At 46.7% G+C, this 27173-nt stretch overlaps 1 protein-coding gene across 2 annotated transcripts in view; it reads left to right on the top strand.

The window, feature by feature from the left end:
- slc12a2 (solute carrier family 12 member 2) overlaps positions 1-27173 on the top strand; it is a 281965-nt gene that overhangs the window by 204694 nt on the left and 50098 nt on the right. For both annotated transcript variants that reach the window (XM_072516856.1, XM_072516855.1), the window contains exons 17-20: positions 562-702; positions 2840-2946; positions 3516-3595; positions 12179-12322. In XM_072516856.1, the coding sequence (XP_072372957.1) occupies positions 562-702; positions 2840-2946; positions 3516-3595; positions 12179-12322 (472 nt within the window). The remainder of the gene's footprint in view (positions 1-561; positions 703-2839; positions 2947-3515; positions 3596-12178; positions 12323-27173) is intronic.

The following is a 27173-nucleotide window of genomic DNA, read 5'->3' as shown; positions in this document are numbered from 1 at the left end:
GGCAGCCACTGTGTGCATGCGCGGCCACGGACCTGGCAGTTCTCCAGGGCGTATCGGCAGCTAGAGCCAGGTGCTCTACGCTGCCGTCCTGCTAGCCCTCAGCAAAATGGGGAATCTGTGGCCATTTGCACCATTTATTCTAGCGTAAAACGCCACTGTTCCCACGCCGGCTTGGGAACATCCAGCCCCATGGCATGGATTCTCCAACAGAATGGATGGAGAATCCCGCCCCATTTTGATTCACCTGAATAATCCCAAATTCACAAACAGAATTCATATGTCACTCAGTTAATCTTGCTAAATGCATATCCAGCTGCATAATCGTATTACTAGTCAACCCGCCATTCGTTCCCTGGCCAGTCTATTCCATTCAGTATGCATTCTAGATAAAGATTTTCACAAGTCTGCATTGCATTTCAAATTTGCCTGTTCAACTAATGATCTTGGTTAACTAGGGCCAGATGAATTCATACCAAAACCAAGCTCCGTGATCTAATACTAACAAAACACATGTCAAGAATTTAGTGCAGTATGCTGAAATCGATGTTTCGTTCCCATTAGGGACCTCGTAGACAAGCCTTGAAAGAAATTTCAACCGATCAGGCCAAGTACCAACGATGGTTAATCAAAAACAAAATGAAAGCCTTTTATGCGCCTGTATATGCAGAAGATCTGCGTGAGGGAACACAGTTCTTGCTTCAGGTATGGTTTTTCATATTAACAGTGCCCTTGGGGGGGGGGGGGGGGGCGGGGCAGGGGGGGAGGAAAGAGAGTATAGTACGTACTTTCAGCCACTGGGAGAAAAATCTGGAAGTGCTATTGGGTTAGAAATTGTATCAATCATTCATCTTGCAATATTTGTTTTAAAAAGTGCCATTCATCAACAATTCAGATTTGAAGACTTAATAAAAAGCTAACCACATCCCACAACGAGCAATCTTGTTGTTAAAACGTGTGGCAAATTAAACCTGCAAGAAAAATTGTCCTGTGTGCATGCCAGAAACTTTGATTAGACAAAGTTGAACCGAACTTCTCATCATCCACATCATCCATATACAAATATATTGTGCAATTGTTACTTGTGCTTATGTTTGCTTCACTCAATACTCTCTCAATTTGAGATCATGTGCATAAGGTTCTAGAACGTCCTTGGCTCCAGTTACGTAGCTTTATTGGTCTAAAGGTACCATTACATTAATTGTTTTTACTCCATATTGTCTTTAATAGAGTGTTCATTTTCAAAATCCAGCAGATCCCAGTTAAGCGAGAACAAACTTGATTTCATTTTTATAGCTCTTTCCACAACCTCATGATTCCACAATATGCTTTACAACCAATTGAATAGACTTTGCAGAGTGTGGCTACTGCCTCTAATGAGAGATGGTAATAGCCGAATAATCTCACCCAGCACGAGACTGTTTGAGACATATACACTTTACACTAAGTTAGTTTAGCCTGCTGAAGCAAATTGTTGGAAATTCCAGCTCCTCATCTGTCTGATACCCCCTCATTCCTACCAAAACACATGTTGCTAGATTAATCTCTTAATGGGCATGCTTCAGATGAACATCATGCCTGGGGTTTACACAAAACCATTACATCTGTTCACTATTAAAAGGAAATCCGTGGAAAAGGATTGGCGATGGGTTTCAAATTCCTATTACATTTCCACCATGTAGCTATTTTCTAATGCTCTCCACCTCCTCGGAGAAAGCTGTGCGGGGAGGAGAAGTGAAAGAGAAGGGATAATAAGAAATTGAAAGCAGTTTTACCAGCTGCTCTTGCATGGTTCTTGTCAACTGGCAGAAGAACAGAACCGGCAGAGACCCTGTTGCCTAGTCCCTCAAATGTGACATTGCACCTTAACTCAAAGAAACAAAATAGCTACTGAAAATGTACAATGCCAGAAATTTTAAAACTAAGTTTCTGTGGCCTGCCCAAGTTGTATTTGGTGCGAGAATCTCAAATATTGTGACTGGATGATGTTAATAACACATTGAAAGATTTAGGGTGCTATTTAAACAAATTAAGATTCTGAATATATGGCACAAAGGTAGCAGTGCCGTTCGGTGATTAATTTCTTATCAGAAACCACCAGTGAGCATTTTCAGTTAGCTCAGTTGGCTGGATGGCTGGAAGCAATGCCAACAGTGCGGGTTCAATTCCCATACCGGCTGAGGTTAACCACAAAGGCCCTGCCTTCTCAATCTGGTCCCTTATCTGAGGTGTGCTGACCCTCTGGTGAAATCACCATCAGTCATTTCTCAATGGGGAGAGCAGCCTATGATCTTTGGGAACTGTGTCGTCATTTACTCAGCATTTTCCGTCTCACTTCCTTCCTATGTCTCTCTTCCTTTGCTCCTTTTTTCTCTCTTTCTGTAAAATTCCATGAACTGGAATGAAAAATACTTCCCTAATTTGTATATTGGGAACCAGCTCCTGGAACTAATGCTGTTAAATCAATTTTCCATAGCCTGGTGGCAGATTCGTAAACCGGGTAAAAATGGATTTAATTGCCACTAGACAATGGGAAACTGACTTGACAGCACAAATGCTGGAAGTACTGCAAAGTATTCTTGGCTCCTAAAATCAAACTGAAAAGAATATGGAAGTAACTACATTTGAAGGACAATCACATGGCTCATTGCTAACCTTGAATATTCCTTAGACAGTATGACAACTTTCTATTTCCTGCACCAAGCTGCCTTGTGACCTGTGAATTAGATTGCCAAATAGTGCCACATCAAGGGGCTATATTGTACTACAGTCCGTGCCAACATTTAGGACACATGTTTGATAGAGAAATTACTTTTTAATTCTGCCTCCGGTCTTTTTCCAGGCTGTAGGACTTGGTCGAATGCGGCCCAACACACTTGTCTTTGGCTTTAAAAAAGACTGGCACCAAGCCCTTATGAAGGATGTGGAAAATTACATCAATACTATTCAGTGAGTTAATCTTACTAATTACCATTCCATGGAGTAAAGCACCACCTTAAAAACAAAAGCAAGCTTTTCTTTCCTTTTTGAGGTGGTTGTAAGCCAGTAAATAAGATTGTTTTAGGTTGAGTGAGAAGTACACCTTTTACAGTTCTTTAATACTGGTCTAATCAAAACTGTGGTGAGATCAATTGTTTTAATGCTGCAGGAGCTTAAAGGTATATAGCCATTTTAGTTTTTACATTCTGAAGTTCAAATAGTGAAATAAATAAGAAATAACAATACCAATGCTAGTTTTGAAGACTTTCGAGTATGAGAAAGTTCAACTAGATGTTTTCCAATTATCTCAAGTGACTAATTTCTTCCTTTGACATATGATAATAATGCATCTTGGATGTTTTGGCACTCAACTTTATGGCAATATTTCCCTTTGCAGAAAGTTAGAACGTCATTGTTGTATAAATATTTGTCTATATGCAACCAGCCCTTGTGAAATATTATGCTTGATCTAGTGTAATAATGTTATTTCATTTTTCTGATCCATGAACTAATCATTGTAATGCATATTTTCTTTGCAGTGATGCATTTGACTATCAGTATGGAGTAGTCGTCATTAGGCTAAAGGAAGGTTTTAATATTTCTCACCTTCAAGCACACGGTGAGTTTTTTGACCTGCAGTTCTCCATTATGTTATAGGGAATCAGCATGCTATTGAAAATGCAGGTTCTTTTTTTACCCTCCCACACTGGTCATGGTTTGCACTTATGCTGCTGCTGGGAATTGTTGATGTGGGAAACCATCTTATGTTGGAAGAGATCTTTGTGGAGGTGTCACATCTGGACAACCTTCCCTCGTGATCAGTACTTCATCCTGATTTAGTTCTGTATTTACATCATCCAGAAGGAAGACACTAATTATACTGCTCAAATACGACATAGAATGAAAAGTGCCAGTTTGTTCAATTCATTCATTCATTCTTTAATTTTTGCTGTCCCCTTTGTTTATTGTCTGCTGATGCTATGTCCGGAGCTGTTTTCTTGCAGTTTTTGTTAGTGGTGGTTTGCCATTACCTAACACTCTGCTGGTCAGGGAAAGGAGACAAGTTGTAAGTCTACCTGAGCTGGAATGGCAATTGGACCCATGCTATTGGCATTATTCTGAACCACAAACTAGCTATCTAGCCAACTGAGCTAACTTGTTTATTCAATAAGGGATGTAAATTTTTTGTTTCCTTACTAAGATTGCCAGTTAGTGTCACCTAGTATACAGTTTTATGTTCTAAGCTCTTGCTATTATAAACTAGGTTGAGACTGCATTAAAGCGTATTGTGTAGCATAGCGAGCAAAAGGATTTCTGTCTAATGGAATGAAAATAAGCTTGTGCCCATATCCAGAGATGAAAGAATAGTGTTCAAACACTAAATATTCTATTTGCAATTGGTTTGTTCTGGCTACTGAGAAATATCACTTGGTGTATTTAATTTTATAACATCCAGGAGAAGTCATCTTTCCTAGATCTCATTATTAGAGTATAACCACTAGTCATGTTAAGATATAAAAATATGGACACTTCCGGGTGCGGCTATGCAGAGCTAGGTCGCATATTCGCTTGGAACGGACTTTTGGGCTCTTTTACAGGGCCCCCACGGCATTTGTTTGACATTTCCCGGTGTGGGAAGAAGACTGCAGCATTCCCCTGACAGTGTCCCCCAGGAATGTTGTGTCTTTTGGCTACCAGACCCGGCAGAAACAGTAAAGGATTTGGCTTGTGCTGCAGGAATAGACAAAGGCCTCTTCCAGCATGCAGGCGGGGGAAGGGCAAGCATAAAGCTGCAATCTGACTTGACTCTATCAAAGGTGAATTCTAGCAGCAGAGGGAACAACTGTGAAAAGATCTACCAAGGCCATTGAAGAAGCAGGGACGGGGCTTCCGGTGGCGGCCATGGGTCCCCCTCACACTTCTATGAAACGGAACAGAAGTGTAACGGCCAAAGGAGCGGCACTGGAGCAACGTGAGAAGCGAGGGAAAGAAAACAAAATGGCGGCAGCCAGGGACAAAGGGGAGCTGGAGGAGTTCATCAAGCGCTGCTTTGAGGAGCAGCACGAGGAGATGCGCAAGGAGATGTTAGCGCCTATGCTTTCGGCAATTGAAGGACTCGGGATCACCCAGAAGGCCCACGAAGCTAAGATCCAGGAGGTACAGAAAAGAGTCAGTCAGAACGAGGACGAGCTCGTGGGCCTGGCGGTGAGAGTGGAGCAGAACGAGGCGCTACACAAGAGGTGGGCGGGAAGACTCGAAGACCTGGAGAACAGGTCGAGGAGAAAGAATCTGCAAAACCTGGGTCTCCCTGAGGGAGTGGAGGGGGCTGATGCCGGGGCATACGCGAGCACGATGTTCGAGGCGATGATGGGCACGAAGGCCCCTTCGAGGCCGCTGGAGTTGGACGGGGCACATCGGGTGCTGGCGAAGAAGCCCCAGGCAAATGAGCCGCCAAGGGCGATGGTGGTGAGGTTCCACCGGTTCACGGACAGAGAGTGGGTCCTGAGATGGGCCAAGAAGGAGCGGAGCAGTAAGTGGGACAATGCAGAGATCCGAATATACCCGGACTGGAGCACGGAGGTTGCAAAGCGGAGAGCGGGTTTCAACCGGGTCAAAGCGGCGTTGTACCAGAAAGAAGTGAAATTCGGAATGCTGCAGCCAGCGCGACTGTGGGTCACGTACAAGGGCCAACACTATTACTTCGAAACGCCTGAAGAGGCGTGGACCTTTGTACAAGCCGAAAAGTTGGACTCTAACTGAGGGTTTGTGAGGGTGGGGGGGGATGTTTTGGGGTTTGATGTGTGATGGTTGTTGTGTATAGGGGGTCAATCACGCGCAGGAAATGTTACATGGGCTGGGGGAGAGAGACAAGGCTGCGCCAGAGGGGGCGGAGCGGGCTTTGGAAAGCACGGGGTGTTTTCCCGCGCGCAGGAAGGGGAACGAAGGAATGCATATGGATTGGGAGATTCCCACGCGGGGAGGTCAATGGGACGGCGGGGGAAGCCGGGGTCAGCAGGCATCAGCTGACTTACAGGAGTGACATGGGGGGAGCAAAAAAAGCTATAGACGGGGGTCTAGCGGGGGGGAAGGAGAGGGGAGGGGGGGAAGGGGGGGGAAAAAGGGTTGCTGCTGCACTGGCCGAAAGGGAATGGGACACGAGGTGGTCGGGACGGGGGTCCTCCCTCTGGGGGACTGGAGGGTGAGGGAGGCGTGGACATGGGACTGGCCCAGAAAAGGAGATGGCTAGTCGGCGGGGTGTGGGGGGGGGGGGGGGGGGTGTGAGAGCCCCTCCAATCCGGCTGATAACGTGGAATGTGAGGGGCCTGAATGGGCCGGTGAAGAGGGCTCGAGTGTTTGCGCACTTAAAGGGACTGAAGGCAGACGTGGCCATGCTCCAAGAGACACACCTGAAGGTGGCGGACCAGGTCAGGCTAAGAAAGGGATTGGTAGGACAGGTATTCCACTCGGGACTGCACGCGAAGAATAGAGGGGTGGCAATATTGATGGGCAAGCGGGTGTCATTTGAGGCCAAGACTATTGTAGCGGACAATGGAGGGCGATATGTAATGGTGAGCGGTAGGCTGCAAGGGACGTGGGTGGTGTTGGTAAACGTATACGCCCCGAACTGGGATGATGCAGGATTCATGAAGCGCATGTTGGGGCGCATTCCAGACCTGGAGATAGGAGGCCTGATAATGGGAGGGGACTTCAATACAGTGTTGGATCCAGCACTGGACTGCTCCAAATCAAGGACTGGAAAGAGGCTGACGGCGGCCAAGGTACTTGGGGGGTTTATGGATCAGATGGGGGGAGTGGACCCATGGCGGTTTGCAAGGCCGCAGGCCAGGGAATTTTCTTTCTTCTCCCATGTACACAAAGCCTACTCCCAGATAGATTTCTTTGTTCTGGGTAGGGCGCTCATCCCGAGGGTGGAGGGGACGGAGTATTCGGCTATAGCCGTTTCGGACTGGGTGGAACTGGAGCTGTGAGAGGAGAGGGACCAATGCCCGTTGTGGCGGCTGGATGTGGGACTGCTGGCGGATGAGGTGGTGTGTGGGAAGGTGAGGGGGTGTATCGAAAGGTACTTGGAGCCCAACGACAATGGGGAGGTGCGGGTGGGGGTGGTATGGGAGGCGGTGATCAGGGGAGAGCTAATTTCCATTAGGGCTTGTAGGGAGAAGACAGCGGGTATGGAAAGGGAGAGGTTAGTGGGGGAGATTTTGAGAGTGGACAGGAGATACGCAGAGGCCCCGGAGGAAAGATTACTTGGGGAAAGACGACGGCTCCAGACGGAGTTTGACCTGTTGACCACAGGGAAGGCGGAGGCACAGTGGAGGAAAGCGCAGGGGGCGACCTACGAGTATGGGGAAAAGGCTAGTCGGATGCTGGCACACCAGCTCCGTAAGAGGATGGCAGCGAGGGAAATAGGGGGAGTCAAAGATGGAAGGGGAGCCACGGTTCGGAGTGCGACGAAAATAAACAAGGTATTCAAGGCCTTTTATGAAGAGCTGTACTGATCCCAGCCCCCAGCGGGGGAAGAGGGGATGAGACGATTCCTAGATCAGCTGAGATTCCTGAGGGTGGAGGAGCAAGAGGTGGCTGGTTTGGGGGCACCAATTGGGTTGGAGGAGCTGAGCAAGGGTTTGGGGAGCATGCAGGCGGGGAAGGCCCCTGGACCAGACGGATTCCCGGTGGAGTTCTACAGGAAGTACGCAGACCTGTTGGCCCCGCTACTGATGAGGACCTTTAATGAGGCAAGAGAGGAGGGGACCCTGCCCCCGACAATGTCGGAAGCGACAATTTCTTTGATCCTAAAGCAGGACAAGGACCCACTGAAATGTGGATCGTACAGGCCGATCCCGCTCCTCAATGTGGATGCAAAGTTGCTGGCAAAAGTGCTGGCCACGAGGACCGAGGACTGTGTCCCGGGGGTAATCCACGAGGACCAGACGGGATTTGTAAAGGGCAGGCAACTAAACACCAATGTGCGGCGGCTCTTAAACGTGATAATGATGCCATCGGAGGAGGGAGAGGCGGAGATAGTGGCAGCTATGGACGCGGAGAAGGCCTTTGACCGAGTAGAGTGGGAGTACCTCTGGGAGGTGCTGCGCAGGTTTGGGTTCGGGGTAGGGTTTATCAATTGGTTTAAGCTCCTTTACAGAGCCCCGATGGCGAGTGGAGTGACGAACCGGCGGAGGTCGGAGTACTTTCGACTGTACCGAGGGACGAGGCAGGGGTGTCCCCTGTCCCCTCTGTTGTTCGCATTGGTGATCGAACCATTGGCCATGTCATTGAGGGAGTCTAATAAATGGAGGGGGGTGGTCCGAGGGGGAGAAGAGCAACGGGTGTCGCTATATGCGGATGACCTGTTGCTGTACGTGGCGGATCCAATGGAGGGGGTGGTGGAGGTCATGCAGACTCTAAGGGAGTTTGGGAGTTTTCGGGCTATAAGCTCAATGTAGGGAAGAGTGAGCTCTTTGTATTACAGGCGGGGGACCAAGAAAGAGGGATTGGGGACCTACCGCTGAGGAGGGCGGAGGGGAGCTTTCGGTATCTGGGGATCCAGATAGCCAGGAGTTGGGGGACCCTACATGAACTGAATCTGACGAGGTTGGTGGAGCAAATGGAGGAGGATTTCAAAAGATGGGACATGTTACCGCTCTCGCTGGCGGGTAGAGTGCAGTCGGTCAAAATGGTAGTCCTTCCGAGGTTTCTGTTTGTGTTTCAGTGCCTTCCCATCGTGATCACTAAGGCCTTTTTTAAGAGAGTAGGCAGGAGTATTATGGGGTTTGTGTGGGCGAATAAGACCTCGAGAGTAAGGAGAGGGTTCCTGGAACGCAGTAGGGACCGAGGGGGGTTGGCGCTGCCAAACCTGAGGAGCTACTACTGGGCAGCAAATGTGGCGATGATCCGCAAGTGGGTTATGGAGGGAGAAAGGGCGGCATGGAAAAGGATGGAGATGGCGTCCTGCAAAGGAACGAGCCTGGGGGCGTTGGTGACGGCACCGCTGCCGCTCTTGCCGACAAAGTATACCACGAGCCCGGTGGTGGCGGCAACGCTAAGGATCTGGGGTCAGTGGAGACGGCACCGGGGTGCAATGGGAGCATCGGTGTGGTCCCCGATCAGGGGTAACCACCGGTTTGTCCCGGGGAAGATGGACGGGAGGTTCCAGAGCTGGCATCGGGCGGGGATTGGAAGACTGGGGGACCTATTCATCGACAGGACCTAGGGGCACTGGAGGAGAAGTTAGAGTTACCCCCGGGAAATGCCTTTAGATATATGCAGATAAGGGCTTTTGTGAGGCGACAGGTGAGGGAATTCCCATTGCTCTCAGCACAAGAAGTTCAAGATAGGGTGATCTCGGGTGTATGGGTCGGGGAGGGCAAGGTGTCGGAACTACACCAGGAGTTGAAAGAAGAGGGGGAAGTGCTGGTAGAAGAGTTGAAGGGTAGATGGGAGGGGGAGCTGGGGGAGGAGATCGAGGAAGGTCTGTGGGCTGATGCCCTAGGTAGGGTTAATTCCTCCTCCTCGTGTGCCAGCCTCAGCCTGATACAATTTAAGGTGGTCCACAGAGCGCACTTGACAGGGGCGAGGTTGAGTAGGTTCTTTGGGGTAGAGGACAGATGTGGTGGGTGCTCAGGGAGCCTGGCGAACCATGTCCATATGTTTTGGTCATGCCCGGCACTGGAGGGGTTCTGGAGAGCAGTGGCGGGAGCAATATCTCAGGTGGTGAAAGTCCGGGTCAAGCCAAGCTGGGGGCTAGCAATATTTGGAGTAGTGGACGAACCGGGAGTGCAGGAAGCGAGAGAGGCCGGCATTCTGGCCTTTGCGTCCCTAGTAGCCCGGCGAAGGATCTTGCTAATGTGGAAGGAAGCGAAGCCCCCCAGCCTGGAGGCCTGGATAAATGATATGGCTGGGTTCATAAAGTTGGAGAGGATTAAGTTCGCCTTGAGAGGGTCTGCGCAGGGGTTCTACAGGCGGTGGCAACCGTTCCTAGACTATCTCGCGGAGCGTTAGAGGAAGGTCGGTCAGCAGCAGCATCAACCTTGGGGGGTTGGCGGGGGGGGGGGGGGTGGAGGGGACGTCCTAGGAGGGAGGGGGCGGGGAAAGGGGGGACTGCCTGGGAGGGTGGATGAGCAAGAGATAACATGAAGGGTTGGGGAAACTGGCACGTACGGGTGAGGGCCAGTGTACAAAGCTGTGTAAATATATCATTTTGCCATGTATATATCTTGCTCTGCGCGATTTCTCTTTTTTTGTTGTTACGAGGGAGGGGGGGTTATTGTTTGTAAGGGAGAAAAATTGTGTTAAAAAACTTTAATAAATATATTTTTTTTAAAAAGATATAGAAATATGAGGAGAAATATAATGGCCATTTGGTCCATTGTGCCTGCTCCGCTATTCAATAACATTGTGACTGATTTTACTCTTCAGCTACTCCTTTGCACACTGTCCAAATATTTATCATTCCCTTAGTATCCAAAAATCTATCCATCTCGAACTTGAATATGTTCAACAACCCAACATTCTATGGTACGGAATCCCAATGAACTAAACATCTTCTATTGTGCATCTTTTGGGGGGCATAAGGTTACAATTATGAGGTTATGTTTTGGCATAGTGCCTTTAATTTAAGGTAAAATGAAGGAGATCATGTTACGTTTTCTGAACAATGGGACTGGATGATTTGATTAGTTGCAATTAACGGGAGTCCAGACTGAATTACTGGTAAGAAGATGCAAGATGTTCAAAACTGGAGACATTGTTAGCAGCCTGTGCGATAAGTGAATAGATTAAGCATCTACAAAGTCCAAAAAAGGTTGAGAATGTTGGGTTGCAAACAGTTGTGCTTTAACTTGTTCATTTACTTTCCCACGATATAAGAGGGTTGTGGTCTTGAGAAAAGCTGATCAGCATTTCTACCTGGATACATTGCCCATGTGATTCACACTGCCATAGAGATTTGATTTGGGAGGGGCAGGTCTAAGATATTCGTGAAAACCCACAGGCGAGTTCTTCTTTCAGAACCCAGGAATAGGCGAGAAGCTGTAGGCAACTAGACACGAGTTGAACACACATGAATGTGGGCAGGAGCTTGAACTGGAATTTGAATTCATGGGGAATTAAAATAAGGCTGAAAGATTTATCTAGCTTGCACTAGAGAAATAATCTCCTCGAAGAAAACCTCACTGTGAAAAGACCTTTCTAGAAGTAAATGTTCCCAGGCTAAGAAAGGAAAGATTAGAAGTAAACCCTCGGGAGCTAAGAATCACCTTGTACTGGTTCTGGGAGAATTGAATGTTTAGTGAAAGGATGGTGTAAAACATATTTCTGTACTGTGTTTTTGGTTATAATAAAAGTATTGTGGTTTAAGGTACAAGTAGCCTACACAGATGCTGTTTAGTCAATTGTGCTTTTAATCTTTTGTTGCAGTCAAAGTCTTAAAATGGCCAATCTTGTTGTCCTCCTTTCAGCTACTAACTGGAATATCACATTTATCAGTCCTTATTGGGGTCATAACAGTTAGAACAGCACCTGTGTGGCTTTGTCGATGAATAAGAATTAAGAGCTTCTCAAAATAAGAATATTTTTGTTTCCAAATTGCAGTTGATGTTTGTGAACAACAAGTATTGATGGTGGCAAGGTGACCATCCCCTTATGGATTGTAGGAATTTCATTATGTACGTTGGTAATTCCTAGCATCAGATTTTTCAGGCAGATAGCAAATGTTCTCAGGCATTTAAAATGGTCTCACATTAGTAATCCAGTGGATCCAAAGGTGTAAATTATATCTCTGCTTGGACTTCTTAACCCTCTTATGTGATTCCATCATCTCTTGGTTGTCTACCTTTGGAATTGACCTACATTTCCAATAGAGGTATATCGGATGGGCAGCAAAATAAGGTGGCAAATACCTCAGTAACTTCATCGTCTGCTGTCTCTCTTGTCCTCACCGCTGTTTGCATTTCCATTCACTTGGCTGAGAGTTGTTCAACATGTCTGCCTACATGAGTGGGTTTATTCAAGTAAATCCTGATGTTGTTCACTTTTCTGTCTTTATTCACTCTCTCGCTCATTCACTTCTTGATTACATATTCTGGTTTTTAATGTGAAAATACTAGATTCGCATTTAATTATGGTATTGAATTGAGCATCAATTCTTTTTTGAGGTGATCAGTATCTATTCTATTCCTATGTACAGAAGAGCTATGCGCTTCTCAGGAGAAATCTGCTCACCCCAAGGATGTAGTGGTGAATCTGGAGCACTCTGATGCAGACTCTTCCAAGCCATCTTCTAAGTCAGTGAGTGAAACCAACAGCCCAGCCGTGTCACAAGACCAAAAAGGTAAGAATTCACAGGCTTGGCGGCAAGTGGGGTAGTGGATAGCACTGGCACTGTGGCACTGAGGACCCGGGTTCGAATCCCAGCCCTGGGTCACTGTCCATGTAGAGTTTGCACATTCTCCCCATGTCTGCATGAGTTTCACGCCCACAACCCAAAGATGTGCAGGTTAAGTGGATTGGCCACGCTAAATTGCCCCTTAATTGGAAAAACAAAAAATAATTCAGTACTCTAAATTTATTTTAAAAAAAAGAATTCACAGGTTTGATATCGGGGCGAAAATGTCATGATCAGGCCGAAAATGTAGTGAAGTGTATGTTTAAAATTTCAATGATGAGTTTACTAATAAAGCAATCCTTTTCCCCTTTTGGTTAGTCTCCATGTACCTGTTTCAATGTCCCATGAATGCAAAAGGCAAATAAAATTTCGAATGTAGAGCAGATCGTCAGTATCATGAGAGCGATTTTACAATTCTTTGGGGGTATAACCCCTCCACCAGGATTGAATAGGACTGACAAAAGCAAAGACTGGTCCCTTTTTATTTTTGATTACTCCTTCAGTGAACTGGCCAGTCTTCATTTCTTTGCTTTTCAAATGTTAACTAATCTGCTATATATTGTTACGATCCCAGTTGATGTGATAACTGGATGGGGAGGTCCCAGAATGGAACCCTGGCTCACTTTTAAAAATAAAAAGTGGAGGAACAGAATCACAGAACTGTTAATTAGTTTTAACAATCAAAAAAAAAATCATTAAACGTGAAAAGATTGATTATAATACAATATTCCTTTCCTGCCCCCCCCCCCCCCCATTAAATAATTAAACAGAGGTTTTAAGATTAACACATACGACACGGTACATTTGAAACTAAATGATCTCATTCACACACCCGCACACAGTCCCTTTTTTAAGCCACACTAGTTGGCTGTAGTCAAATGCACGCTCCGCTCTGAAACCAAGTTAGTATCTGTGGATTTCTTCCTCAGAATCCCCCCAGATGATTATCATATGTGAGTTTCCAAACTCCATTCCCAAAAGATGCTTTAAAATCTTCTCTCATAATCCGCTTTCCATTAGCGGCTTATATTTTGAAATCCACTCCCAACAGGTTTTCCAAAGGACTCTTGAACAGAACTTCCACTCCACTTTTACCAGTGATATCCAGCCACTAATTGCTCCACAATTATTTCAGTGAAAAGTGGGGTTGTGCAGGGCAGGTAAGTAGGGGCCTCCGGGAGGTTGTGTGGGTGATGGGTGGGGGTCCCAGAAGGAAGGGAATGCTGTAAGGGGGCTTGGAGGGCCTGAAGAGGGGGAACCCCCAGGGACCCAATAGCGGGGTGTCCTCACTTGGGGGTGTGGGGTAGTGTCCAAGTATGGGAGGGGTGACACTGCCCATGGGTGGGGGGGGGGGGGGGGACCCACAAACTCACTTCGAGATTGGGGCACCCTTTCAAAATGGTGGCCTGAACTTGGAGTTCAGCTCCCCAGTGCTAAAAAAATTCTTAAGTGCGGGCTAAACCGATGAGAAACTCCCCAGGGTCTGAAAACGTGACTAAGTGTCATTGAATAACGGTGGGAACTCGTCAGTAGAACCAGCGGGAAACACCCTGAAAAACCCGCCACAAATTAACCTAGAAATCTTTTGAGAGAATCAGGCCCTTCATTTCTCTATTTTTGTTTAAGTAGTTGTCCTTTAGATTTCTGGCACTGGCTTTATTTAGCCATTACTCTATTGTATGAGATGTTTCCTCTCTAGCTACCTGTCACCAACTGCTGTTGCTTCCGTTAAAACGAAAGAACAAAGGAACATTTTTTTTCTTACAAGGGCCTCTAGTTGCTAAGCAGCTGTATTTATTCTTCACGCTGTCTCTATCACAATAGAATCCCAGTTGAATTGAAACCAGCCCCCACAGAAACACCTTTGTCCAGCATGAATCTAATTATAAGTCTCTTCCAGATGCACAAAAATTAAGTTAAACCCACTTAAAACCATACCTTATTTTGAATGTTTACCAATGCAAATATAAATCCCTTAAAACTACCTTTGTTTACTTAACAATATTTCCAATATTTTTGGACTTTCCCTGTATCTGCACCTGTTCAGACAACCTGCTTTCCTGTGTAGAAAATAGCCCATTAGGTGAACAGACAATATTGCATACTGCAATAATTTACTTTATAATAATTGGTACCTGCATAACCCCAATAATTCATATTGTCACTAATATAAAAAAACAAATTAGTTAATGAAGCAAACCACTTTCAATAGTTCACACATTCTGATCTGGCTTAAAATGTTAATAATATGCCAATTTAGCCAATTAATAAGGGATTTAACCTCCAAATTGACCATGTTCCAGTATCTTAAAACTTGACAACAAATATACAAAACCCAGCCTAAATACACTCTTTACACCTATTTGAAAGTGTCTTCCCTTTCTGTAAGAAAGAATGGGTGCTGTGACAAAAGGGATCAAAGAGGATTCTACTGCTTTTAGCTTTGGTGCAGGCCAAGAATTAATAATTTTCCCTCCATGCAAAGGTGTAAGTTAGTGACTGGAGAAATGTGGCTACATCAAAAATTACCTTTAGATTTGCAGTGACTTCAATTGTGATTGAATGCTTTGTGTTGTTTTTTAAACAATTTGGGTCTTTTGGGGGATAAGAATAGGTGGGTTTTTCTGTGCACCAATCTGTACAGTAGAATTATCAGGGTGCCACCTGTATTCAAGTGCTTGCTGGTTTGAAAGACTTTGACGGAACATTTCACTGGAAACAGTTGATTATATCCAGCAGCACAAAGTTACCACTGAACTGTACCACATGAGGAGTAAATGGGGGGGGCGGGGGGGGGGGGGGGGGGGGGGGAGATACTTATTGGTATGAGTACAAAATGGGATTTCCTGACCTTTTGATAAAATTAATGATGTGAAGATTTTCACTCAGTAGATTTTGGCGCAATTTAGTGGCTTATAGCCACTGTGCGAGTTTCCATTCAGTGTATAACTTTTTTTTAAAAAGAATATCTGCTGAATTCCTTTATCCTGCAACAATCTTATTAGTTTTGTTTCAGTCGGGAAACTTAGCAGCAAAGCTGGATTTGTGGATCCAAAGTATGGCTTGTTTGTAGGAACAGCCAAATTCACTTCTCTGCATGCCCAGTTCGAGTACAAATATTTTGTCATTGAAGCGGTAATGTAAATACATTGGTCACCTTTGGTATCTTGCAGTTAAGCCCCTGGGAAATTTTAACTTTTTGTTGCTGGGCAGAAGGCATTCCCAAATGATAAAGAAAACCAGGCTGAGTGTAAAACCTCTGTCGATTTGCCCTTGCCCATTTTCCACCAGGTGATAAAAGTTAAAATTGCTCCCACTGAGTTATTGCAGATACTTTGTGGTTAATACATGCCACATAACCTGGCTAATCAGAGGCGCATTAACTTCAAGATGAATGAAGGATGGATCCATGCCCTGGCTGTGGACAAGGAGGAGATCTAAAGGCCTGTGCTGGGGGTGACATGATTGGACTAATGAGGTTTGTGACCACTTCACCGCCCATCACTTCAGTTTCAATCACATGATATAATTTTATCACATCATCAATTAGACCATACTGCTAAATATAATCATATCATGGCAAATTCTGCACAGAATTAAATTGAGGGGGAAAGAATATATAAAATACCTCGCTCCAAAAATTATAGATCAAAATTGTTGTCATCTAATCATTTATAATATATGAAATAAATACACAAAATCAATTGGAAAAATTGATGCACAAATTGTCCTGACTTGTATGTATTTTGACTTATTCACCACACTACTATTTTGACCTGTTTGCTGGCTGGCTGGCTTCTGCTTGTGATGCTAATGGATCACTTGTGTAGTAGCTGCAGAGGAGAAGGAAGTTTCAACTCTGCACTGGAATATGTAGGGAGTAGAGTTTTATTCCTTTGGGTGTAAGGATTTTGGGTGTGAGGTAGTTTTAATGAGTTGTTAGCCAGGCTGGTTTACAAAGAGTCCATCTCATCCATTGGAACGACGTTTTGCACAATAGTGCTCGAGACAAGAGGACAAAAATATGATCCTCGAAAAATATAGCATTTTGTCTGAAGGATCATAGTTAGACACCCTTCAGCAGCTGTGTAACCTTTAGGATGAGCCTAAAATCCAAGGTAAATTATGGATTTTTTCTTTTAAAAATCCTCTGTGATGCTCATACACAATTCAAAAAATAGCCCAGGAGGCCATGTTTATATTGCCTCCTTTTTCGCCTACCTTTTTGGAATCATAGGCCTGGATCTTTTGCTTCTGAGGCAGTTGCACCAAGTCTGGAAATCTCCTAGTTCATTGTCCTTCCCTGCCTTGGGAAAATACTCCCCAAATGACAGGCTCTTTCTTCCTGGGCCACTGTTGGGATAGAGTCGAGCCTGTCAACTTCAGGTACATATCAAAGGTGGCCATAGGCTACTGAGTATCATGGCAGGATGGTCAAAAGACCCACCTGGGTCTTGCAGGACGTGTTCCCAGTTTTATTAAATATTAGGCCTACTAGCTCTCTCAAATTGCACCCCCTCTCCCACTCACCATGCCCATACATGTCAATCCATGCCTCCCTTCCACTCCATATATAAATTTATTGGCAACTCATGCCACACACTTGCCCTAACCCCAATGCCAACTCATGACCTCTTATATCAACCTAGTGCAACTCTTGTTCCACACACCAACTACTCTTTGCCCTTACACTCTCCAACCCAACCTGCTCAGTACCCACTATAGACAGACTATTATTTGTAAATAAATGTCTACTGGAGACTTCACCACATTTTTTAAAAAATCCTTCCCATTTATGAAAGTCCACTAAAACATTTAAATTCTCAAGAAATTAATTTCTTAGTAAAAATAAACATACATGTTAAATACCCCACATAAAGGACAGCTTATCATTTAATAACCTCTTCGAGCTGTCAATCAAACTGAACTTGCAGCCCTTCACTATAATAAAGATTGATTGTGGAAGCAGTCAAACGGTAATGATGCTATAATGATGGTGCATCGGATTGTGTCAACAAAGAGCTATTGAAACTGCTGGCGCAGATTTCTCTTCAACTCATGGATATAAGCAATCCGTTTATCTTAATTTTAAGGGAAGCGATTTAACACCTTGATATTATCATAGATCTTATTCACCCTTCACAAGCATATATGTCTATTCTTTTAATGGGATAACACCCTTGCTGTAGTGAAAATGGGGTCTGTTTGAACTCGGCACTGCATATAAGTTAGTTCAGGTCCCCCACCTCAGCTAGGAACTAGTCTATCTAAAGGTTTATAATAATAATCACTTATTGTCACAAGTAGGCTTCAATGAAGTTACTGTGAAAAGCCCCTAGTCACCACAATTCCGGCACCTGTTCGGGGAGGCCTGGTATGGGAATTGAACCCGGGCTGCATTGTTCTGCATTGTAAGCCAGCTATTTAGCCCATTGTGCTAAACCAGCCCCTGTACAGGAAGTCTGCACTTGGTGCATAAACTTGTTCTTAAAATCTACTATCCTGGGTGGCATGCACTCTCTTGGTTCTATTCTTATCTATCTAAATCATAGCTTGGTAATGGATCAACTGCAATGTTTGCCTTCATACCCTCTTACCATTGACCCGACTGTCACCCAGGACCTGTCCTTAGTTAGCTCCTATTCCTCAACTGCGTGTTGTCACTTGGTTAAATCGTCTGAGAATTCAGTGCCAGTTTCCACATGTACATTGATGTCTATCTCTACCTCACCATCACCTCTCGCATCCCTCTACCATCTCTGGTTTCCATTACTGGATAAGCAGAAATTTCCTCATTAAATATTGCAAGACTGAAGCCCTATCTTTGATGTCCAATACAAGCTCAGTTCTCCAGTCATCAACTCCATCTCTTGTCCTTGGCAACAGTCTGATGTTGAATCAGATATTGAAGAACACATTCAGTTATCTACTGCTACAAGTATTTATATTGTACCTTTAACATAATAAACATCCCAATGGGCATCACAGGGATGTTAAAGAAACATTGAATGTGTTCTCCAATAAGTTCAACTCTTTGAAATGCTAGGGATTCTTGACTTTGCAATAGAGCACTTGAAGGTATTGCCTTTTGTTGTTTACTCCAGATGTTACCCATGACTAGATTCTAATCACTGTTACTTGGCATGGTCCAGTCCCCAACCCCTTTTTATAGTGGGGATTAGTAGGAACATGTCTATAAATCAGCAGCTCCATTAATTACAGAGTTGTTTTCTATATTGACTAGCCATGACCGTCTACAATTATGAAGTTAAATAGACACATTCTGCGTATTCTGTTGCTCTTCAAGGACAAGCCACAAAGACTTTTGCACTCAGCCATGTTTATCTATGCTACCACAGCTCTAAAACCTTCTTCGGTTCACCTCCCTGTACCAGTACTGATTCTCCAACCTCTATGGCCAGATAACTGACATGATGGGAATATTGTAGAATGTTCCAGTGCTCCTGATAGCAACATTTATGCTTTGCTGTGGTATGTGCTCCTATTCCTGATGGTCAAGAGTTTTCTGGTGCAAGGAAGGAAGTTTAAGTGTGTCATAAAACTGTTATAACCAGATCAATAATTCATTTATTGATGGCTACTGTCTTAAATAATTTGTCTAATTTTATGTTCATCACATCAAATTATGATGGGTGCTTTCTATTCTTTCATGGGATGTTGACGTCACTGGCTAGGCCAGCATTTATTGCCCATCCCTATTTGCCATTGAGACGGTGGTGGTGAGCTGCTGCCTTGAGCTATTGAAGTGTATGTGGTGCAGGTACACTCACATTGCTGTTAGAGAGAGAGTTCAAGGATTTTGACCAAGCAAAAGTAGAGAAATGGTGATGTAGTTCCAAGTCAGGATGTTGTGTGGCTTGGATAGGAACTTTCAGCTGCTGGTGTTCTCAAGCACCTGCTGCCTTTGTCCTTCTAGGTGGTAGAGAACGTGAGTTTGGAAGATACTGATGAAGTAGCCTTGGTGAGAAACCTGTAATGCATCCTGTAGATGGTTCACACTGCTGCAACCATCCATCGGTGGTGCAGAGAGTGAATGTCTAAAGTGATGGATATAATGCCAATCAAGCAGCCTGCTTTGTCCTGGATGGATCTTTCATTGTGGTTGGAAATGCATCCATCCAGGCGTGTGGAGAGTATTCCACGCCTGATGTGTTTTTTGGTTGATGAACAGGCTTTGGGGAATCAGCAGGTGAGTTATTCACTGCAGAATTCTCAGCCTCGAACTTGCTCTTGGAACCACAGTATTTATGTGGCTAGGTCAGCTCTGTTTCTGGTCAATGGTAACCCCTAAGATGTTTATTCTATGGGGGGATTTGATGATGGTAATGCCATTAAATGTCATGGGGAGACTGTTAGATTCTCTTGTGTTGGGAGATGGTCATTATCTGGCACTTGTATGGCATGGATGTTATTTGCCACTTACAGCCCAGGCCTGAATATTGTACAGGTCATGCTGCATATTGTCATATGAGAGTACCTTTAACAAATAGGTGTTTAAGAAATGTACTTTTAAGAAATGGGTGTTTATCAGTGATGTCAGAGTGTGGGTGGAGCTGGGCTGTCTGTCAGCTTTTTACTTTTGTTTTAGGCTGTTTGCTGCAGGGTGTTTTATAGTTTCATTTTCAGTGTTGGAGCTGAAGCCAGACAGAGCAGGTGCACTGTTGATCTCTCTGCCATGAAAAGACAATCTCTTGATCATTTGGTGAATTCAGAATTATAAATGTTCTCAGTAGTGAATGTAAACCTAATGTGTTTCTGTTAAAAGGTGTTTCTTTTATCTTCTGGATGTTGTTTGGGAAGTTATTAAGGATTACTTAGTGTTGTATTCTTTGGGGGTTGTATTTGAATTAATGGTTGCTAAGATGTTCACTGTATGTTTTAAAAAGGTTAACTTGAGTTCATAGAATAAACATTGTTTTGCTTTAAAAAATACTTTACCATTTCTGCTGTACCACACCTGTCGAGTGGGCCATGTGATCCCCATACCACAATCTATTAAACGTTGTGGGTCAGTGAACTCCATGATACACTTTGGAGTTCTCTAAACCCTGGCCCATAAAAAATTGGGGGTTCGAGGGGGATAAAAGTCTATCTATTGGATTGGCTTTGTGAACTTAAAGACGGTGAGGTGTGAGCATATTGTGGTTGCTTTTCAGGTGTGGTACTTCAGTTAAGTAGGGAGTGTGTTGTGGACAATGGCTCTTTCAGAGGCTCTGAAGCTTTTGGGGGTGGAGACGGTCACACGCAGTACCTTGCGGACAGAGACTAAAAGCAGACTGTTAGATTTGGCAAAAAGATTGCAGTTAACATTAGCTGACAAAATGCGAAAAGGTGAGGTAATTATGGCGGTGGCTAAGCATTTAAAGTTGCTTCAGATACAGTTTGACTCATTGGAAATGGCAAAAAATTCAGTTACAAATTAAACAAATGGAACATGGGAAAGAATTAAAGCAGCTTGAATACGAAAGAGAGGAATCAGAAAGAGAGAGAGCAGAAAAAGAAAGAGAGAGAGATAGAGAGGACAAAGAAAAGGAGAGAGAAGAAAGGAGAAGAGAAAGAATAGCCCTAGCTGAAGAAAGAGAAAGGGAGATACAGATCAGGGAAAAAGATAGAGTTTAAACTTCAGAAAATGGCCATGAAACATTACAGTCAGTTAAAATTGGCAGACATAAAGGGAAACGTATAGTTGGATGATAGTGATGAGGATAGTGAGAAAGAGCGTCAAAAGTCGAACGCTTGGTGGGGATATATTTAAATATGTCCAAGCATTGCCAAGGTTTGACGAGAAGGAGGTAGGAGCCTTTTTCATTTCATTTGAGAAGGTAGCTAAACAAATTAAATGGCCACAGGACATGTGGGGATTACTGATTCAAACAAAGCTGGTAGGTAAGGCGAGTGAAGTGTTTGTATCACTACCAGAGGAGGTAGGAGGTATCTGGGACGTATGAGGAGGTGAAGAAATCCATCTGAAGTGCATATGAGCTAGTGCCTGAAGCTTACAGACAAAGGTTTAGAAATTTAAGGAAAGAATTTGGTCAAACATACATGGAGTTTGAAAGGCTCAAACAGAGTAATTTTGATAGGTGAATAAGGGCTTTGAAAATAGACCAAACGTATGAAGCTCTCAGAGAAATTATACTTTTGGAGGAGTTTAAAAATTCAATTCCTGATGTAGTGAGAACTCGTGTGGAAGAGCAGAGGGTTAAAACTGCAGCAGAAATGGCAGATGAGTATGAATTAGATAATAAATCAAAGTTTGCTTTCCGACATCAGTTTCAGCCTGTGAGGGATAGAAACTGGGGAGATGAGAAATACTCAAGTGGTAAAGGTGATCTTATGGGAAATAATGAGAGTGTACCTCAGATTAAACAAAAAATCCAGGAGGGTGGAAGAGACATGAAAAGTTTCAAATGTTTTCACTGTAATAAACTAGGCCATGTAAAGTCACAGTGTTGGTGGTTGAAGAAAAGCACAGGGAAGGCTGATGTGGGAAAACAGGATAAGACTGGGGTTTGTTAAAGTGGTAAAGGAAAGGCCAAGCAAAGTGAAGGGGAGACAAAAGATTGTACAGCCTGATCAAGAGGTGATTGTACAGCCTGATCAAGAGGTGATTGATAAGAAGGTGCCAGATCTCTTTAAAGAATTTACTTGTGTGGGTAAAGTTTACTCATGTGTATCAGGAGGACCAGGTAAAGAAGTCACAATTTGAAGAGATACGGGAGCTAGTCAATCTTTAATGGTAAGAGATGAGGAATTATGTAGTTTGGGAAGAATGTTGCCAGAAAAGGTGGTAATGTGTGGAATTCAGGGTGAGAGGAGTCGTGTTCAATTATATAAGGTACGGTTGCAAAGTCCAGTGAAGAGTGGTAAAGTGGTAGTAGGAGTAATGGAGAAGGTCACATTCGGCGGCTCCCGCAAAAACAGACTTTTGGGCTCGTTTCAGGGCCCCCAACGGAATTTTTTCGACCTTTCCCGGTGTGGGAAGGAGATTAAACCAGCTCCCCGATAGTGTATGGCTACTACTAGGAGCGGGATGACTAAAAAAGGTGGTGGTGGACCCGGAGAAGGTGCGAGGGAAGAAGAACAAAATGGCGGCAGGCGGAGACCAGGCAGCGTGGATGCAGTGGGCGGAGGAGCAGCAGGAGGGTGTCCAGCGCTGCTTCAGAGAGATTAAAGCGGACCCGCTAGAGCAGATGAAGGCTTCTCTTGATAAGCTGCTGGAGATACAGACGGCCCAGGGAGTGGCGATCCGCGAGGCTCGACAAACGATCTCCGACAACGAGGACAAGATCTTCGGCCTGGCGGTATAGGTGGAGGCGCACGAGGCGCTCCACAAGAAATGGCCGAAGCGGTTCGAGGCGATGGAGAATCGTTCGAGGCGGAAGAATCTGCGGATTCTGGGCCTCCCGGAGGGGCTGGAGGGGCCGGACATGGGGGCCTATGTGGTCACCATGTTGAACTCGCTGATGGGAGCGAGGTCCTTCCAGGGGCCCCTGGAGCTGGAAGGGGCCCATAGAGTGCTGGCGAGGAGACCCAAGGCTAACGAGCCTCCGCGGGCGGTGCTGGTGAGGTTCCATCGGTTCGTTGATCGGGAGTGTGTGCTCAGGTGGGCCAAGAAGGAGAGGAGCAGCAGGTGGGAGAATGCGGAGGTTCGAATATACCAGGACTGGAGTGCGTAGGTGGCGAAGAGGAGGGCCGGGTACAATCGAGCGAAGGCAGTGCTGCACAGGAAGGGGGTGAAGTTTGGCATGTTGCAGCCGGCGCGACTGTGGGTCACCTACAAGGACTGGCACCATTATTTTGAGTCTCTGGAGGAGGCGTGGGCCTTTGTTCAGGCCGAGAAGTTGGACATAGATTGGGGGTCGGGATGGGCGTTTGGGGACTGCGGTTATATGTTTTTTTTTGAGGGGTGGGCCTTTGCTTTGCTCCAGGTTTCTTTTTCTCTGTGTATTTCTCTTTCGGGTTGGTGAGGGTGGTTAGGGCGGGTTGGGCACAGTTTTGGTTGGGTTGGTCGGGGGGGGGGGGGGGGTGCTCTTGGAGGGGGGTAGGTAAACGGAACAGGGGTGGTGGCCGGCGGTGTGAGATGGGGCCCTGCGGGGGAGGGGGAGACCAGAGTCAGGGGTGAGGGGACTGGGCCTGTAAAAGGAGCTGCGTCAGAGGTGGCGGGGCTGGGTAGGTGGAAAGCACGGGCTTTTTCCCGCGCTGAAGAGTGGAGGGGGCGGGGCCGGGGCGGGGAAGCGAGGGTTGTTTCCTGTGCTTTGAATGGAATGGGGAGGGGGAGAGCCTATGGAAGGGGAACGGGAGAGGATGGTGTGTCATAATGGGAGGAGTCGAATGATAGGCGGGAGTGGCCGGGGTCAGCAGGAGTCAGCTGACTTGCGGAAGTGCAATGGGGGGAGTAAAACAGCTAGGATGGGTCCTAGCCGGGTGGGTGGAGGGGTATCGAGTTGCTGCTGCTATGGTCAAGGGGGAGCTGGAGCAAGTGGGGGGGGTTGAGACGGGGGTATGCCGCCGTGGGTACGTGTGGGGTGCGGGCGTGTGGCTGGCCGAGGAGGGGTTTTGGCTAGTCGGCGGGGGAGGGGGGCGGGTAGCCCCCGATCCGGCTGATAACCTGGAATGTAAGGGGACTGAATGGGCCGGTTAAGCGGGCCCGCGTGTTCGCGCACCTGAAGGGGCTGAAGGCGGATGTGGTTATGCTCCAGGAGAGACACCTGAAGGTGGCAGACCAGTTAAGATTGAGGAAAGGGTGGGTAGGCCAGGTGTTTCACTCTGGGCTGGATGCCAAAAATCGAGGGGTGGCGATCTTGGTGGGAAAGGTGGTGTCATTCGTGGCGTTGAGCATTGTGGCAGATAATGGCGGTAGGTACGTAATGGTAAGTGGTAAGTTGCAGGGAGAGAGGGTGGTACTGATCAATGTGTATGCCCCGAATTGGGACGATGCGGGTTTTATGCGGCAGTGTTGGGTCGGATCCCAGACTTGGAAGTGGGGGGGCCTGATAATGGGGGGAGACACGGTGCTGGATCGCTCCAGGTCTAGGATGGGTAGGAAGCCGGCGGCGTCTAGAGTGTTGAGGGGGTTTATGGACCAGATGGGAGGGGTGGACCCTTGGAGATTTGCAAGGCCGGGGGCTAGGGAATTTTCATTCTTCTCACGTGTCCATAAGGCTTATTCCCGAATCGACTTTTTCATTTTGCGTAGGGCGCTGATAGCGAGAATAGAGGATACTGAGTATTCGCCAATAGCCATTTCGGACCACGCCCCGCATTGGGTGGACTTGGAGATGGGGGAGGAGAGGGACCAGCGCCCGTTGTGGCGGTGGGGCTGTTGGCGGATGAGGAGGTGAGCGAGCGGGTCCGAGTGACCCGTCAGTCTGGCCTCAATAAAAGTCGAGATGGATTTGCAGGTGCAGCATTAGTTATTTTATTTGGCTTGCAAGCTTGATTCATTTCACAGAGGCATAAGACACATCCAGTCTCCTACACCCCGGAAAGCGAATGAACAAAGAGACAAAGGGATCTCTGCAAATCAATTCAAATGGTATCAGGTTTCACATACACGATTCCGATAGGTCATCCTATACCCCTCCTGACCTGGTCATACATTCTGATTAGCTCACTTCCAATCCCTTCCTCTGGCCCCTATTACCCAGCATCCTTTTCTCCTCCTTTGGTGGACACACCTCCTCCTTGCTTTGCCATGCGGTCTGAAATCCTTTGTCTGTGAACTCACCAGAATGAGACTGGCCTATCTCTACATTACAGTAACTAATATCTCTAAAGTAACTATTTTATATCACATTTGTCACAAGGAAGTACTTGGAGACCAACGACAACGGGGAGGTCCGAGTGGGGTTGGAATGGGAGGCGCTGAAGGCGGTGGTGAGGGGAGAGCTGATCTCCATTAGAGCCCACAAGGAGTGGGGGGAAGAGGGAGAGGCTGGCGGGGGAGGTGGTGAGGGTAGATAGGAGGTATGCGGAGGTGCCAGAGGAAGGATTGTTGAGGAAGAGCCGCAGCCTCCAGGCCGAATTCGACCTGGTGACCACCAGGAAGGCGGAGGTGCAGTGGAGGACGGCCCAGGGGGCGATTTATGAGTCTGGGGAAAAGGCAAGCCAGATGCTGGCGCATCAGCTTCAGAAGCGGGATGTAGCTAGGGAGATCGGGGGAGTTAAGGACAGGGGAGGGAGTGTGGTGCGGAGTGGGGTTGGCATCAATGGGGTCTTCAGGGACTTTTACGAGGAATTGTACCAATCCGAGCCCCCACTGGAGGAGGGAAGGATGGGCCGCTTCCTGGACCAATTCAGGTTTCCAAAGGTGGAAGAGGGACTGCTGGTGGGATTGGGGGTCCCGATTGGGCTGGAGGAGCTGAAGGGATAGGAAGTATGCAGGCGGGGAAGGCACCGGGGCCGGATGGTTTCCCGGTCGAATTCTATAAAAAATATGTGGACCTGTTGGGCCCGTTGCTAGTCAGGACCTTCTATGAGGCGTGGGGGGGGGGGGGGGGCTTTGCCCCCTACGATGTCCTGGGCACTGATCTCCTTGACCCTGAAGCGGGACAAGGATCCCCTGCAGTGTGGGTCTTACAGACCAATTTCATTGCTAAAGGTAGATGCCAAGGTGCTGACGAAGGTCTTAGCCACAAGGATTGAGGATTGTGTGCCGCAGATCATCCATGATGACCAGACGGGGTTTGTGAAGGGGAAGCAGTTGAACGCGAATGTGCGGAGGCTTTTGAACGTTATTATGATGCCGGCGAGGGAGGGGGAGGCAGAGATAGTGGTGGCGATGGACGCTGAGAAAGCCTTCGATAGGGTAGAGTGGGGGTACCTGTGGCAGGTGCTGAAGAGGTTCGGGTTTGGGGAGGGGTTTGTCAGGTGGGTTAGGCTGTTGCATGAGGTCCCGATGGCGAGTGTGGCCACAAACAGGAGGAGGTCCGAGTACTTTCGGTTGCACCGAGGGATGAGGCAGGGGTGTCCCCTGTTCCCTCTGCTCTTCGCACTGGCGATTGAACCCCTGGCTATGGCACTGAGGGAGTCCAGGAACTGGAGGGGGTTGGTGCGGGGTGGGGAGGAGCATAGGTGTCGCTCTATGCGGACGACCTGCTGCTATATGTGGCGGATCCGGTGGGGGGAATGCCGGAGGTAATGAGGATTCTTAGGGAATTCAAGGACTTTTCGGGGTACAAGCTCAACATGGGGAAGAGCGAGCTGTTCGTGGTTCACCCAGGGGACCAGGAGAGGGGGATTGGCGAGCTCCCACTAAAAAGGGCAGAGAGGAGCTTTAGGTATTTGGGGGTCCAGGTGGCCAGGAGCTGGGAGCCCTGCATAGGCTTAATTTTACAAGGCTGGTGGAGCAAATGGAGGAGGAGTTAAAGAGATGGAACGTGTTGCCACTGTCTTTGGCGGGTAGGGTGCAGTCAATCAAAATGACGGTGCTCCCAAGGGTTTTGTTACTGTTCCAGTGCCTCCCCGTGTTTATCCCAAAGTCATTTTTTAGGCGGGTCAACAGGAGTATAATGGGGTTTGTGTGGGCGCGAGGGACTCCGAGGGTAAGAAGGGTGTTCCTGGAGCGGATTAGAGATGGGGGGACTGGCGCTGCCCAACCTCTGTGGGTACTACTGTGCCGCCAATGCGACGCTGGTGTGCAAGTGGGTGATGGAGGGGGAGGGGGCTGCATGGAAGCGGCTGGAGACGGCGTCTTGTGTGGGTACGAGTCTGGGGGCGCTGGCAATGCTGCCGCTCCCTCAAAGGAGTTATACCACGAGCCCGGTGGTGGCGG

This window comes from Scyliorhinus torazame, chromosome 9, assembly GCF_047496885.1.
Source record: "Scyliorhinus torazame isolate Kashiwa2021f chromosome 9, sScyTor2.1, whole genome shotgun sequence".
Taxonomy (NCBI): Eukaryota; Metazoa; Chordata; class Chondrichthyes; order Carcharhiniformes; family Scyliorhinidae; genus Scyliorhinus; species Scyliorhinus torazame.
Note: the sequence above shows the minus strand (reverse complement) of the source record. Positions and strands in the feature narration are given on the sequence as shown.